At 42.0% G+C, this 15,109-nt stretch overlaps 1 protein-coding gene across 1 annotated transcript in view; it reads right to left on the minus strand.

The window, feature by feature from the left end:
• Positions 1 to 7,189, minus strand: part of LOC104296079 (cytochrome P450 2K4-like) — a 7,567-nt gene extending 378 nt beyond the window's left edge. The window contains exons 1-8 of the mRNA XM_009895908.1: positions 7,004 to 7,189; positions 5,641 to 5,803; positions 4,138 to 4,287; positions 2,942 to 3,102; positions 2,102 to 2,275; positions 891 to 1,032; positions 535 to 719; positions 164 to 305 (exon numbers count right to left, since the gene is read on the minus strand). Of these exons, the coding sequence (XP_009894210.1) occupies positions 164 to 305; positions 535 to 719; positions 891 to 1,032; positions 2,102 to 2,275; positions 2,942 to 3,102; positions 4,138 to 4,287; positions 5,641 to 5,803; positions 7,004 to 7,189 (1,303 nt within the window). The remainder of the gene's footprint in view (positions 1 to 163; positions 306 to 534; positions 720 to 890; positions 1,033 to 2,101; positions 2,276 to 2,941; positions 3,103 to 4,137; positions 4,288 to 5,640; positions 5,804 to 7,003) is intronic.
• Between the last annotated feature and the right edge of the window lie 7,920 nt (positions 7,190 to 15,109).

A 15,109-nucleotide genomic window follows, 5' to 3' on the forward strand; every position in this document is an offset into this window, starting at 1 on the left:
GGAGAGGAGAGGAGAGGAGAGGAGAGGAGAGGAGAGGAGAGGAGAGGAGAGGAGAGGAGGGGAGAGGAGACCTCTGGGAAGAATCTGAGAGGCCAGCTCCAATGGAAAAGGAGTCTTAGATGTCTGGTTCCCCTCAGAACCCTAGAAATCAAATGAAAGATACCTGCTGAAAAAGGCAAGAAAGCATCTTTCTTCACAAATTTTCCATTGGCGTCAAGAAAGTGCTCAGGATAGAACATGTCTGGTTTCTCCCACTGGGATTTGTCTTGCAGGACAGAGGCCAGTAAGGGGACAACGTAGGTTCCCTGCAAGCCAAGGCAGAGCAGTTATGGCACTGAGCATGGCGTTGCTGTCACCATCAGAGTGATGTCGAGTGTTGGAGCTCAAAACACCTGCTTTAATAAGGCAGGTCCTGCCAAAGTAGCTGTGAGAGCCTCAGTGTGAGCAAGCATCCTTGGATGCAAGAAAGACTTGAAAGGGAGATGTGTTACACTGGGAATGGAGGGAAGAAAAGTAGTGCAGAAGTTGTCTCACCTTGGGAATGAAGTAACCTTTGAAGGTCACATCTACAGTAGTCTCATGAGGCAAGTTCAATGGCAGGATATTAGCAAACCTTTGAATTTCATGGACAACAGCATCCGTATACGGCATTTGAGTTCGATGTTCTATTCGTGGGGGGTTCGACCCTATCACTCTCTCTATCTCATCTTGGACTTTTTCTGTAAAAGGAATAGGGATTGTACATAGATACATCACTTGAATGTCTCTTCCTTCCACTCGGAATAGGGGGATGTGGAGAATTCACTTTTTGTTCAGCTCTGTTCAATGTGAAGTCACATTTGAGGTGACCTGATGAGAATGAAATTGCTGATTTTCTAGTTTCCACTTACTCTGAATTTCTGGATATTTCATCATGAGAAGAAGGCCCCAGCGCAAAGTGGTGGATGTGGTCTCCATGCCAGCTGCAAACAGATTTCTTACAACCTCAGTTAAGTTTTCATTATGGAAGTATCCATTGGCCTTTCCATTCTCCTGGAGATATGAAACAATAATAACATCAGCTGATTAAAGATTCAGGAAGGCACTTTTTCATTGGAAAACAGGGAAAATCTTTCTTATGCAGCCCTCAAGGACAAGTGTAAAGGATAAGAAATTTTTGACAGGATGCCTTAAGAAACCTGTTCGAAGCTGGGTATTGAGATAGAGTGTTTGGACTGCCTGTGCTGCCCACAAAAACACACGTTCAAGTCAACAAGGGTCTTCAGCTTGGACAATGTCAGTAATGACAAGAATGATTTGGAAAAGAGCAAGCAGTCACTGAGGCCACCCATGTGACTCGATCATTTGCTTCAGAGTTTTCCTTCCCATGGGTCATGGAGCAGAGCATCTTGCAGGATGAGATTTGTTGGGAAGAAGAATTAAATTTGCTGCCAGAGCAGAGTTTTGACAAGAACTCAGGAGGTACTGGGGACATGATCCATGATGATATTGCCTTTACCTGCCACTAGCATCAAAAGAGAACCTAGAAGGGTGGTTCATGTTCCCCTGTAGTCCAGCAGCCAACCCATGCTTTTGCCATAGCAAACTTGGGCTGAAACCTCCTGAGGCCATACTACATAGACGTAAGGGCTGGGTACAAACACTGTGACAGTTTTACAAGAACTGTAAAACGAGAGTTTTATTCAAGCAGATGAATGAAATCTTGTGTGAGCTGGTGACTGAAACTAAGAAATATATACCGAAGATTCCTGGGCCTGGAGCTTTCCCTGGGTATGTCTCTATGAAGGAGGATGTGAATTTAAAAAAAGAGTCAGAAATGCTGGGGTACAGAAAGGAATTTTAAACTACCGGTAAAGACAGCTTCTTTGCTTGCTGAAATAGTGCTTTGTATTTTCCTGCTAAATTACTGGGGACACATAAAAGATGCTTGTCTGTGATCAGTTTAGCTCCTAGCTGAAATGACTGCACAGTCTTTTAGTTCGACCACAGCTTTTGGTAGGACTTTTGCACATGCTAGATCTCTGCTGAAGAACATTTGTTAATCTACCCAGTCCTGAAAGGAAAGTGAGGAGATTTGAAGAAGCTGCTAAGATTCTATTACCTCTTGTTGTCTCACGAGGAAAGTGTCAATAAAGCTCCTCTGGTCGTTTCTGTCCAGAGCTTTGAGATGTTCTATAAAAGTCACCTTGATAAAAGCATTGATTTCTTTTACATTCTGAATAAAAATTTTGTAGTTCTTCAGGAGAATTCCAAGGGCTGGGAACATGTTGTAGACCTGCAAGATGCAGAGATAACGATGAAGAAAAAGCAGCTGCTAAGCAAGTGTACCACCATTCAACAGCATATATTAAGAAACGGCCTTACAGAAAATGGCGTATAGACTTATACTCAAGATGCACCATGTTCCTTTGTTCTCCTTTTTCCCTGGTCAACTGTGTAAAATGGATAATATTTATTCCCTCTTACACTGAGTATTAATCACACTAGTCGATGGTAGCCTAGAAATCCCATGTTTGTGCATATGTCCTTGACGCAATTTCCTACCTCTCTGCTCCTAAAGAATCCATCCCTCCCTATCCACACTGGTTGCGACTGGGAGTCTCAAGTTTAAGAGGTAATTACAGGCATTCCAACAATGGTTTTGTCCTTGTTTGTAATGGGAGATGGGGAATAATGACCAACTTCTATGTCTAGGGGACAGAATCCTCATATTGTATCATGTGTTGTTCAATTCTTCACAAAAGTGAGAACTTTAAATTTCCTGGGCTAAGCTGCTAAGATAAATCCATAAATAGCATCAGAGGTCCACTTTCTGCCATTTCAGGTGCATTTGTCATGTACAGCTAAATGTGTTGCAATGATCAGCATTGGAGAGGTGTACCTCTGTGTATCACTCTATAGTCATGCTTCTGAAGAGCAATATTCAAACAGTATGAATTACCGAAACTGATGGACTTCCAAATAGCCTGATATTTTCATTCACCAATGTCAGGAGCCTTTTGAATGTGGGGTCTTCATAGTCATATCGCTTTCCAAGCAATATGGATACGATGATATTAGCAACAGCAGCATTCATCATCAGAGTCATCTCAAGGGGCTTCCCTAGCATGGGAAAAGGTGGTGCAAACAACAAAGTCAATAGTTATTCTAACTAATTAAAGTAGCATGCAGAGGATTGATGAAGTCTGGGACATGATAAGCACAGAGATGGCAGGAGGAAAGGCTCCCCCACCTCAGGGTTCACAAGCCCCCAATAGAACAGTCCCTAAACAGAACAGAGACTGCAGGCAAGTCTTTTGTGCTCCCCTCCATTTTCTACAAGGCTATTGTGGCTCCGGGTCTTTGTGGCCCTTCCCCAGGCTGCTCTGTTTGGGCATACTTGATCTTACAGTTTCCTGGTATTAGGGAAACTCAGCATTGTCATTTCCCTCACCAGTGCCTTCTTGGGCTGTCCCTTATCACCAGTATTCCTGGAGAGCTGGATTGTGTCCCTTTTGGCCCTTTAGGTCCAATCTCCTAATTCAGTAGCTTTTGGTCACTCAATCTTTCCTGCTGGGGCTCTCACTTCTACAGCTTCTAGAGCCCTCTGCTGCATACGGCTCCTGCTTTCAGGGGTTCAAGGTGAGGACTTGAAGCCTGAACTAGAATCTGGTTTTATCCCAAGTCTGCTTGATCAAAAGAACTGAAGTCCTGCTGTTGGTGACTGAGCCTAGTGAGAAATAATCTTGGATGATGCTGGTGAAATGTGTAACTGGATGTTCTGTCTCCTGTTGGAAGGAGTTTTAGGGACAATTTTTAGTATAGGTATGCAAGTCCTTGCAATAGTCTTCTGCTCTCCCAATGTCACTAAATCAATCAAAGGCTGCGCATGGAGGAACAAATTACTCTTCTCAGACGTGCTGTTTGATGTTTGACTCCCTGTTTGACTTCCAATGCCTCAATGAATACTTTTCATCTGCATGTCAGGCAATTGCCAGGTAGAGAGACAAGGACAGCTCATATAAACTCCTTGGAGCATGGATGCCGGAGAAAGGTAGATCTCTGAAAGAGTTCAGAGACTTTTCTTCCTTGACTCTTGGCATTTTTGTAGGAGGCTTGAGGAAAATCAGTGTGTTACGAAGGTAAGACTTCCCCCACCTTTCTGTGCCTCAATGGTGTCTGCCAGGCATCCATACTCTTCTACAACACGATCTTCTATGGCCTTCTTGCCCATTCCAAAGTCTCGTAAGGTTGTAAGAGTAAATCTTCGCATCACTTTCCAGTTTTCTCCATCAGAAAATATAACTCCTGAAAAGGAAAACGAAAACACAGAAATAGAAATTTCATCATAAGAGCAAAGATTCTTCATCTACCCTGAATCCTGATAAAGATAAGCGCTATCAGGAAATCTGTCAGTCTCTCAAGACATGTTGTGTCCCCATGTAGGATGAAATAGGACAGGAAAGATATGTCAGGAGAAAGCTCTGAGGGAAGCAGCCCCTGTCTGAGTTCATGAGGTATCTGATGTGTCCTGAGACATGAGGGCTTTTGTTCAGCTTTGTTTAGAACAGACAGTGGGATTTGTGCCTCTGGGACATCACCTGGGATGGTGACTGTGCACATTAACCTTAGATGTCTCCCTTAGGTAAGATGCATCCTCTCTCAAGAGCACCTGTGTTCTTACGTAGACGGTAGAGAATAAATGAAATCTCAATTATGGGCATCTGTTTGGAAAATCTCCCCACTTGATGGGGGTAATCCCACACCCCTACACACTAGAAAAGTTGTAGAGAATTCTCAGTGGCATCTTCAGAGAAGTTTCAGTCAGGCTGGTGCTGATATTTACTCTGCTTGCACCTATCATGCTCTCTTATTCTTCCTTCAAGTCTTGTTGAAGAAACTGTCCCTAGTGAGGAAAGAAAGCTTTTGTAGATAGGTTGGCATTTAGTGATACGTTGGTTACTCAGAGCTGGTCACAAGACACAAATGTTCTCACCCTTGCTTTCCTGTCAGAAGACAACAGTCTCTCATGTCCCTACTTCCATGTATTCCATCAATATTTATGGGAATCAAAAGATCAGGTTCAGAGTCTAACATCTGTGGAGGGTGAAATCTGCACCAGAAGAACTCAGAGCAAGAGTGAGCTCCCTCTGGGGAAGCAAACTAAACGCGTAAGTTATTGTTTATTTTCTCTTAAAGAGAGATGTAGTCTCAAATGTAAATTGAACTGGAAATTTTAAAATAAGCATTCAATAATATCAGTCTCACAAGGAGTATTTGAAGGTAGTGCTGCTGATGTAGTAGACCTTTCTTTGCCAGCTTGTACTGGGTTTATGTAGCAAGGTTTTGGTATCTGGGTGGCTGCAGGGGTGGCCTTTGTGAAAAGAGATCAGCTTCTCCTGTGTCAGCTCCTCAACATGTCACATCAAAGGGAAGACTTTGCTACAGATTCAGACCTCTAAATTACGTGTTTATGTGTACTTTTATGTGTACATCTCTCCATATCCCCAATGAATATCAACACACATTGTTCAACTCCCCTTCATTGCCTCACATGCTTAGCAAAACAAAGTGAGACATTCTGCATTCTCCTCTCCAGGGAGAAAGTCTCATTCTTCTCTGCAGAAGGTGTGTGTATGGGGAACAGAACAGCACACTCACCTTTTCCTTTCCCTGTTTCTTCAACGATTGGTATTTTAGGTCTCCCTGCAAATGCATCCGCCTGGTTCACCAGAGCTTCCTTCACTGTGTCATATCCTGATAACACCACCATTTTCCTTGGTCCCATCTGAATGCTGAAGACTGGGCCATATATTTTGGATAGCTAGTGGGATGAAAGGGGACAATAAAAGAAGATGATTTTCAGCAAACTCAAAATACTTTATATCTTATGAAGAAAAATGCTCACAATGGGGTCTGTAATGCTCGGTTAGGTATTTGAGTCGCAGATTTTTGGAGGGGCTAAAGGAAAGGCTGAAGAGCAGACAGGCTTGGCCCTGTGTTCCTTTGAAGAGGCAAATGGAAAGGGAATTTCTCAGTAATCATGGCAAAACCTGTTCAGTTCCTGGTATACAAATCCAGGGACGTACAAATCGGCTGGAATAATGAGTAACAACTCTTAAATAGTCTGGAGTTATGCCTTTAGGTGCATCTGGAGTTACTGCCTTCAGTGACAAGGTACAAGAAGTGCAATCACAACCAGGCAGGAACAGACAGCATGGCTCATGTGGGAATGAAATCCAGGAAAGCAGGTTAAGAATGGCTTCATCTGGAGTTATGAGGTAACTGTGTTGACCACATGGACTCTGTAGGTAACTTTTAATTGAGAAGCTAAGAACTTATAGGAGTTATATTGGAAATGTTCCCCGGCCCAGAAGGAGACCAGTTTTCAAGGTGGTAGTACATCAGGGCACAGGAACTGTCTAAAACTCTTAGGTTTCCTGTTCATGGCTTTGAGGAGTAGGGTAGTGAGAGGACCCCAAAATTCGTACACTATCTGACTGTCACACACCATCTTCCCTGAAGTCCTGGAGTTTACTGCCATCAGATATGAAAGAATAAGCAGTGTTTGTTTGTGTCCTACTTTGCTTTGGGAAACCACGAAAGTTCCTCCTTCATGGTGAGGATGAAGGGGGAGGGTTAATAAACTGTTTTCTGCTAGTTCCCTGATGGCTGAGTCTGCCAAACAGACTCCAGAAAGTTCTGGTCTCCTCACTAAATGTTTCAGCAGCCCCTGGTAGAAGTTCCTGTAGGAACTGTAGGACCCCTCTCTTCCAGTTACCCCTGTCTGGAGAACCCCAGCACTTCCTGTGTTCCACAGAAATGGTCAATTCTCTTGACGTGGCCAGAAGTCAATTCCCCTGCACTGACACTAGATCATACGATAGGAAGACCACTCACTGCAGACAATAAATTCTATTGTCTTTGCAGAATTGTCTTGTCCAGAGAAAAATCTGTACCTCCTTTGGTTGGTCGGTGACTGCCTTAAACAGAGAAACCTAAGAAAAGGAACAACAGAAGTTACCTCTAGCATTGTCAGGTGAGGTCTCTTCAGATCCATGATGTGCAGATTTCCAATGATGGGTAAAGGCCTGGGTCCTGGGGGGTAGTTTTCTGTTGCGTGGCTCTTCAAGACATGTTGTCTTTTCAGAATCAGCAGGAGAATGAGTATAAACAGTAGCCCTACAGGAAGAAGACTGACCCAATCCATTGTCTTTCAGCAAAGATTTAACTGAGAAGATGAAAATACAGGCAAAGAGTGCAATCTCCTTTCAGAAGTTAAGAGTTTCAGGCATTAATGACACTTCTACACATACAAAGACATAAGCTTCACGTCTAAGAAATGGTAGAAGCTCCCCTCTGGGGTTTTACCCTTGGACAATCCCTACTAGGCACTCTCACCACCTCGTGCGCTTGCTATACCCTGTGCTGGTTACTGTTTAACGGGTGATGTCTAAACTAGTTCTGTGCATTGGCAGAGATGTCTGCGGGCATAGGTCCAATTTAGAAACAGCAACTCAAACACCTCTTTGGACTTTGAGATTGGGAGGAGGTAGGAGAAGAAGGAAGAGGTTCCATTGGTTGCTTAGGCTTTCCCATCTCTCTTTATGGAAGACATTGGGGATGACAGATCTTGACAAGAGCAGAAGCTCAGATGAATAGGAATCTGAGACAGTTGTGAAGATTCCTCTTGAGTAAACTGAATATGGGTTTATGGCTTTGATGAACTGTGGATCCTATTGATCAGAAAGCTGCATTGATCAGAAGTACTCAAGAGAGGAAGAACTTAGTGGCAAGCTCCTCTGAAGTAGATGAGTAATTTGTCATGACACACAACATCTTTGATCTAGCAGGATTTCAAGCAGAATGAAATGTAGGGTCAGACTGATCTGGCCAAATTGTGAGGTCTGCATTGATCTGACAACATCAGATTCCTTTAAAGTGAATAGAGGGCAAGGGGTACCTTCTCTTCCAAAACCAGAAACTGAACCTGGTCAGATAGTCCATGTTCCTGATTTTCATGTAGTGGTTGAAGCTGGAAGGGAACTCTGGAGATCATCTTTGGTGAAACACTGGCACAGGTTACCGAGAGAGGTGGTGGATGCCCCATCCTTGGAAACATTCAAGGTCAGGTTGGTCACGGCTCTGAGCAATGTCATCTAGTTGAAGACGTCCCCACTTTTTGCAGGGGAGGTTGAACTAAATGACCTTAAAAGGTCCCTTACAACCCAAACTGTTCTATTATTCTATGACTCTATGATTCTGTGATTCTATGCATCTATGATTTGGTCCAACATTGCTGCTCAAGCAAGGCAACCTCGAACCAGTTGTACAGTAGGGCCCGTGTCTTCAGCTGTGGCAATTATGTTTGACATCCAGCTGTAACCATTTCAGGAAGGGAGGTGGAGAGAAGAGCTTGTATGATTATCTCTGAAAGGGGAGCCAAAGCTGAGGGGAAAATTGAGAAAAGATGGCCTCTGTTGGTTGAGGAAAGAGGGCTGTGGTACAGTCTGACCTGTGTGTCTTAGAGTCAGCAGGGAAGGAGGCGATAAAAGAAGAAGGCATGGAGAAGAAACCATCCAGGGTGAAAGCTGGATTGAGACTGACCAGGTAAGATGAGCTGCAGCCTTCAGAACAGTGTTTGGAAGAGCTTCCTTGTAGAAATGTAGAGAACTAAATTATACATGACCTTGAGGTACAAACGTGAAGGCTGTGTGAGGTGAGGTGCCCAGGCTGAGCCCCATGTCCTCAACTCTGTTTAAAGCATAAGGATCCCTGCAGAGATGTGACCAAAGGCATAGGAGAGGAGTCAGCCCCCCAGGGGATGGGGGTGAGGAGACTTAGAGGAAAATGTCACGGGCACCTGGCTGGGAGCCTGGAAGCGAAGCTACAGCAAGCCTGCTCTTGTACTGGTTTCCCCGAGTCTGCTGCTGCCTCCGGGGTCTCTGGAGGAAAGACCAGGACATTTCATCTACCTGGAAGCTGTCCATGAAAAAGTTCAAGGCCTATTTCCAGCTGTATGCCAGTTGGCCTGTTTCTACTCCACCTCCCCAAAGGAGGTAAAAGGCACCGAGAGTGTAATTTCCACATACGTCTGGGATTTAACTATTAACAAAGAATGAGTCAGATACTGACTATTGAGATAGGAAAGGAAGCAGCAATTCTGAGTTGTTTCCCAAGAGATGGGCCCAGGGTTAGGTCTGTGCAAGGTTTCAGAACAAGCACAACATTTACCCGTCTGTGCAAGACTCTCCAGTTTATTGGAAAGACACTGTGGGAACTAGGGGCGTCTCTTGAAATGCAGTGGGAGAAGGAGGCAACCCCTTTCACCCCCTTGTCCTTGCCTGCTCAGTCCTGCTGATCTCCTACAGCAGGTCTCTGGTTCCTGCGGTGCTGGCGCATAGTGAGTCAGCCGAGAAGGGTGAGGTTGTCACAGACATGAGTGACAGGCTGTGGGTGTTTCTTCCTTGCTTGGGAACATTTCCCCTTGGCTTTATTTTGAAGTGGAGATTCAAGATCCTGTTTTGAGCCAATATATGTGGCTCCTCCAAGGTCTGACAGTCAATGTCTGTAGACACACATCTTGAACCACATGAGTTGTTTCTAAAGTGTTTAAGTTTATGACAGTCAAATACTTCCCTGCTGTATGGTGTTTTACATGATGCATGAGGAGAACTTGGCCAGTTTCTTTTAGGAACAGGAAAAAATTCTTGTGGTGCTTAGCCATCTCAGTGAGCAAGACTCAGTAGAGCAAGAGTCATTCTTTTCACTGTCCCAATTCTCCTCGCCTAACATGAACTCAGGAAAAAAATACCCCAAATGGATGCAGACATACGGGTCATTGGCCAAACTTGCTGGAAGATTGGGGGATCTAGTCACATCAGCTATGTCACTCATAATAAAGTAAGCATCTTTGAAGACAATGCTGGAGACAGTTTGATTCTAAAGTGCAGAAGTTGGTTTTGGGTTTTTTTTTAAGAGTTGAATGGATCTCATTAATATGCATACTATTCTGAAGTAAATTAGTTCTTCATTCCAAGTACAGGTTTTCCCGTGGTACTCTTCAACATGTTTACACAGTAGTTCTGAATCAGGACATCTATCATTTTCTTGCAGTAGGTTGTACCGATATTTGTGTGCATCTCTGTGTGTGTATGTCTGTATTGGGAGGAATGTGTAAAGAACCAAGGTCTGCCTTGGAGGTCAGGGAGAAGAAAGTGTTGTTTTCGGGAGCGTGTGATCATGTGGGATGTTCATAAGTGTAGGGACACATGCGGCAGTGGGCTGTTAATGTGTTTTGCACTGAATGTATGCATTTTTTGTTTCTGAGACAGAAATACATCTGAGAAAAGATCTAGGCAGGTGGTGCAGTGTAGACCTTATAAGGCTTTGGGTGGATGGAAAACCCAGTGGAGGAGAAGAGGTCCAGGATGGGGCATCACCCTTCCCTAGGGGAGGGTGAAAGGTGAACTTCTGCAGGAAATCTGTGAAGAAGGGAAAGAGCTCTCTTTTGGCAAGAGCCTCACTGTACATACTTTGTTAGCAGGTTGATCCCAGTGAGAGAGAAAGATCACTGTACGTCCCTAAGAAATATCAAACAAATACAATTGATCATCTGATCAGCTAATTCCTGCATTTAATCCGCAACAGATTTGAATACAAATGTTAAAATAAATTTTGTAGGCAAATGTTCAGTAAATGGCTTTAAAATAAATTTGCTTTTCAGTAATGCCATACAAAGATATTGCTCTGAAAGAGGTAGTACTGAATATCTGTAACATAGTATTCAAAGTTACGATCATCTACCGCTGTTTTGGAAAAGCACTGGGTGTCAATAAGCTTGACCTTTGGTTAGCTTAAATAAGAAATAATTGCTAATAAGAGGAAATAATAATATAAGACTTTTTAGTTCTTTAAGTCCAACTCCTTTGCTTCATTTCATTAAAATTTAATCTATCTGTATTTAATCTCTTTAAAAAAAAAAAAAAGAGAAACATTTAATTTTAATTTTTCACTTAGAAAACCACCAATACCCGTGGCTTCTGACAGTTTGACCCTTACAGAGAAGAGACCTGTTTTCTGATTTGGACTGGATACAGAAAATATCTTTTGAAGAATGGCTGACCTAACCTCCAAAATGCTACTGATTTGAGAAATATGAACAGTCTCCTATGAGAATGACAGAAATCTAAGAAAGAGCTTTCAGTATCCTGATGGTGGAATCTAATTTCAAGTTGAAAGTTACACACAGTTGCTGCCATTTAACTCATCTTTTTCAGGTATTTTTATACACAGCTTAATAAATGTTGATACTGAATGAGTTTTTATTCACTTTAAAAAAAATAAACCTTATTTAATCTTTTCTATGTAAGAACAAGTCAAGGTGAGAGAAAAGGTGAGACAGAAAGTGTTCAGTGGTTATTGGAGAGGATAAGACATAGGCAGTCTTTTATGAGAAAGAAAAGAAGTGCTAGTGATCATGAATCTCAAATTCAGAGTAGTTGTACTTTAACTTTGGTTTACTTTTCAGTCCCATTCTCAAAGCTCATCCTCCACCCTATGTCATATTTAACCCCTTGATTTCCTTTCCTGTCCGTGTGTGACTCCCTCATTGATGAGCAAAAGGGTTCTTAGCAAAACATTTTAAGCTTCTGTGAGGCTGAACACCTCTCTATAGTGTCCAGTAATATATTACACAGAAGTTGTAACTATGTACAAAAGAAGCTCTACTGACTCAGCATACTCAAAGCTCTGATTAATTCAGAAATAACCAACCAAAGAGAATACCCTAAGACAGAGAACCAAATCACGGAATCACAGAATTTTCAGAGTTGGAAGGGACCTCTAGAGATCATCTAGTCCAACTCCCCACCGACATCTGAAGTATGAAGGTGAACTATTTAGGGTAAAGAACCTTACGAGAAACAAATCATACACTTCGAGGGCACAGTCACATTGAAAAGAAAGCAATGTTTAAAGCTCTGATTAAACAGAAGTTATTGAGAAAGCCAAAAACTGCTGTATTTTGTTTCCTGATGACACCATCACAGACATCTTTGTGCACCAGCTCTTGCATAGAGAGAGTCTATTCAGGGTGAAGAGCAGGCTGAAACATGCTGGAAAAAATCTGTGTCTAATCTTTTCATAAGGTGGTCAAGCCATAAGGCCTGGATTCATCCGTCTTGAGCTCAGGGACTTCTGACCATGGGAATGAATGAATTCTGGGTTGTGCATGATCAGCAGCTCTCCCGCACAGCAGGGTGGAAACCACAGGAGGAAATCAAACACTCATGGATGATCAAAACAAGACATTTGATTTACTGTCTTGCTCTGGCCTGCTGAGATCTATCTCAGGACTGCCTGGCAGATACCACAGACAGCCCTCATTGCAGGGTTTTTTGCATGTCTCATTGTTCCTTTTCCTATTTCTTTGCCTTCCCCACATTTGCTGACTACTAATTAAATTTTGTTTGGTCTCAGATTTGCTACATCCGTACCTGAGGTTGGTATTTCAGTTATGCTTAAGGGGCACTGCTGGCTTTTCAAGGTTATGCTCCCCAGAAGGTCCCCAGTTCTCCCCTACAATTACCTGTGCTATTAGGCCATTTTACATATAACTGGCTTTTCTTTTTTCATGGTGTTATCTGTAACTCTTATCAGTGTTACATTGTTTCCTGTCATATCCACCAACTTTCTCATATAATGGTTCGTGGTTTCTCACATCCTGTTCATTTAGCTTAACTTCACATGAGGGTTTAGTCATCTGTCTGTACCACATTGTTCAAGAGGTCACTGCTAGTCCTGTTTCTTGTGTGATGTTTTTACAACTCATGCTCTTTACATTTTTAATTGTCCTAGTGCTTTTGCTGTATTATTTGCTAGTTTTTAAGCATTGTGAACATCAGAATAGACCTATCAAAATGTTTTTCACAGGTGCATTTGTAATCCCTCTTCCAGTTGTCAGAGTCATATACTCCTCACATGGTTTCAGCCATCTAAAATATGGTTTCCCAGACTAAGCTAGACTTAGAATCTTAGAACTGTAGAATACTTGGGGTAGGAAGGGACCTTTAAAGGTCATCTTGTTCAACCCCTCTGCAATGGACAGGGACATCTTCAACTACAACAGGTTGCTCAGAGCCCGTTCCAACCAACCTTGAATGTTTCCAGGGATGGGGCATCTACCACTGTTCTGCGCAACCTGTGCCAGTGCTTCACCACTCTCACTGTGAAAATTTTCTTCTTTATATCTAGTCTGAATCTACCTTTTTCTAGTTTAAAACCATTACTCCCTGTCCTATTGCTGCAGGCCCCATGTCCTATCGTTAGAGGCCCTACTTCTAGTATCCTTCTTTGTCAGAAAGGACACAAAGAATTTCCTGAAAATGATGGCTAGGTTAGGTTGAATAAATCTCCATGTAAGGGGATCCATTTCCCTACTCTGTTTATTTTGAGAGAACCCGAAGGACTTATTTCTCTGGGGCAGTAATCTTCTGTAAAAAGGCAGAGGACAATAATGAGTACTTGGTAGATGAGGGTCTGGGTTACTATGAAAAGACAATAAGGAGAACCGGAGAACAAAATTGTATAGTTTATTTTTCCCCCTTTTGTTTTAAAGAACAAAAGATAACTACTGAGGCCATCATTCTGAAAGATTTACTCACAGTGAGTGGAACTTAGTCACTCCATTATTCTTTTGTGGTCAATGATCCCAATCAGTGTAATTACCTCACAGATGTAGGTGAATGATACACCCTCTGAATCCCCAAGTAGAATTTTGAGGGCTGAGCTTCAATATTGACAAGATTTTTACAACCTCTCCATATACGGAATCTTTTTCAAGTCCTTCAATACTTTCTGTTTGCAAATTAGGCACAAAATACATCTAAAATCTTTACAGATGCAATATTTACATACATGCCTTCTCAGTTTTTACAAAAATGATTGTGTGAAAGATTTGAAAGGATGAAAGATGTCTTCTAGCTGACAAGGTCGAAAAGAACCAGCCATTGCACATCTGCAAAAGAGCGTATCTGAACTAATGTGTGTCACAACAAATATATTTTCATTCATAGATAGAAATCTGACATATATAGGAGTATGCAGCTGATATAACATATGAGACAGCCCTGACTAGTATCTTTCTTAAGTTTTTCAAGGAAAAAGTACATCAGTAGAAATTAAAATATCTTGCTATTTTATACGAGAGGAGTTTTCCCCTTAAACCTGATAAGTAAGACTTGAAATAAGATGCTACTATAAAAAAGTCTTGAAAATTCACCCATTGTAGTCTGTTCTTCTGAGACATCAGTGGTAGTCTTCTGTGTCTGAATAATGCCCAGAGGCACTGTGATCCTTCTGTTAGATTTTCATGTCCCATCCATTGCCGCTCAATGGATTACCCCATGTACGTATACACAGATGTGTGACTGTGCTCCCAGTTACTTTCATCTCATATTGTTCCTTCAGATACCTCACTTCTTTCTCTTAATTGAGCAGCCATTATCATCACTTCTCAGGTGGAGTTAATTTACCTTAATTTAGGTTCAATTTTCTTCCTTCTGCTTTCTTTTGTTTTAGGAGGCGGTGACTTCAAAGGTAGCAACTCTCCACACAGAAGTTCTCCACTGAGCCTTCTGTAGGTTGAACATAATTGCTTTCTGATCAGTTCCTAACAATTAGTGTTTTTTCTTAGAGCTAGCATTTGGTGCAGTTTTTGTCTATTGACATTAACAGTGCTACTATCCACTTATTACTGTTGGACATAATAAGATGTGTTATGTAATTACCTGTTTTTCATAGCTCCTACTCAATTCCTTTTTTGTGTCTTTGAAACAGTCTAAATAATTCTGTGCCAATAATGACATTTTTCACCATCTCACGTTCCTCTCCCTTTCAATAAACATATTAACAAAGAATCTTGATACTCATACTGCCACTTAGTATACCTCATCAGTTACTATATTCTGTGCTTTGCCATGAAAATTATTTCCACATTTTGTTTCCTGTCATAACCAATCTTCAAAATACATCTCTCCCCCATCCAAAAACAGGACAACACACTTTTTAAGAAAGTTAATCTGGGATGCTCTAGTGAAAAGCTTGTTAGAATCCAAATAAACAATATCAA

Source organism: Charadrius vociferus, unplaced genomic scaffold (genome assembly GCF_000708025.1).
Source record: "Charadrius vociferus isolate BGI_N301 unplaced genomic scaffold, ASM70802v2 scaffold312, whole genome shotgun sequence".
NCBI classification, from domain to species: Eukaryota; Metazoa; Chordata; class Aves; order Charadriiformes; family Charadriidae; genus Charadrius; species Charadrius vociferus.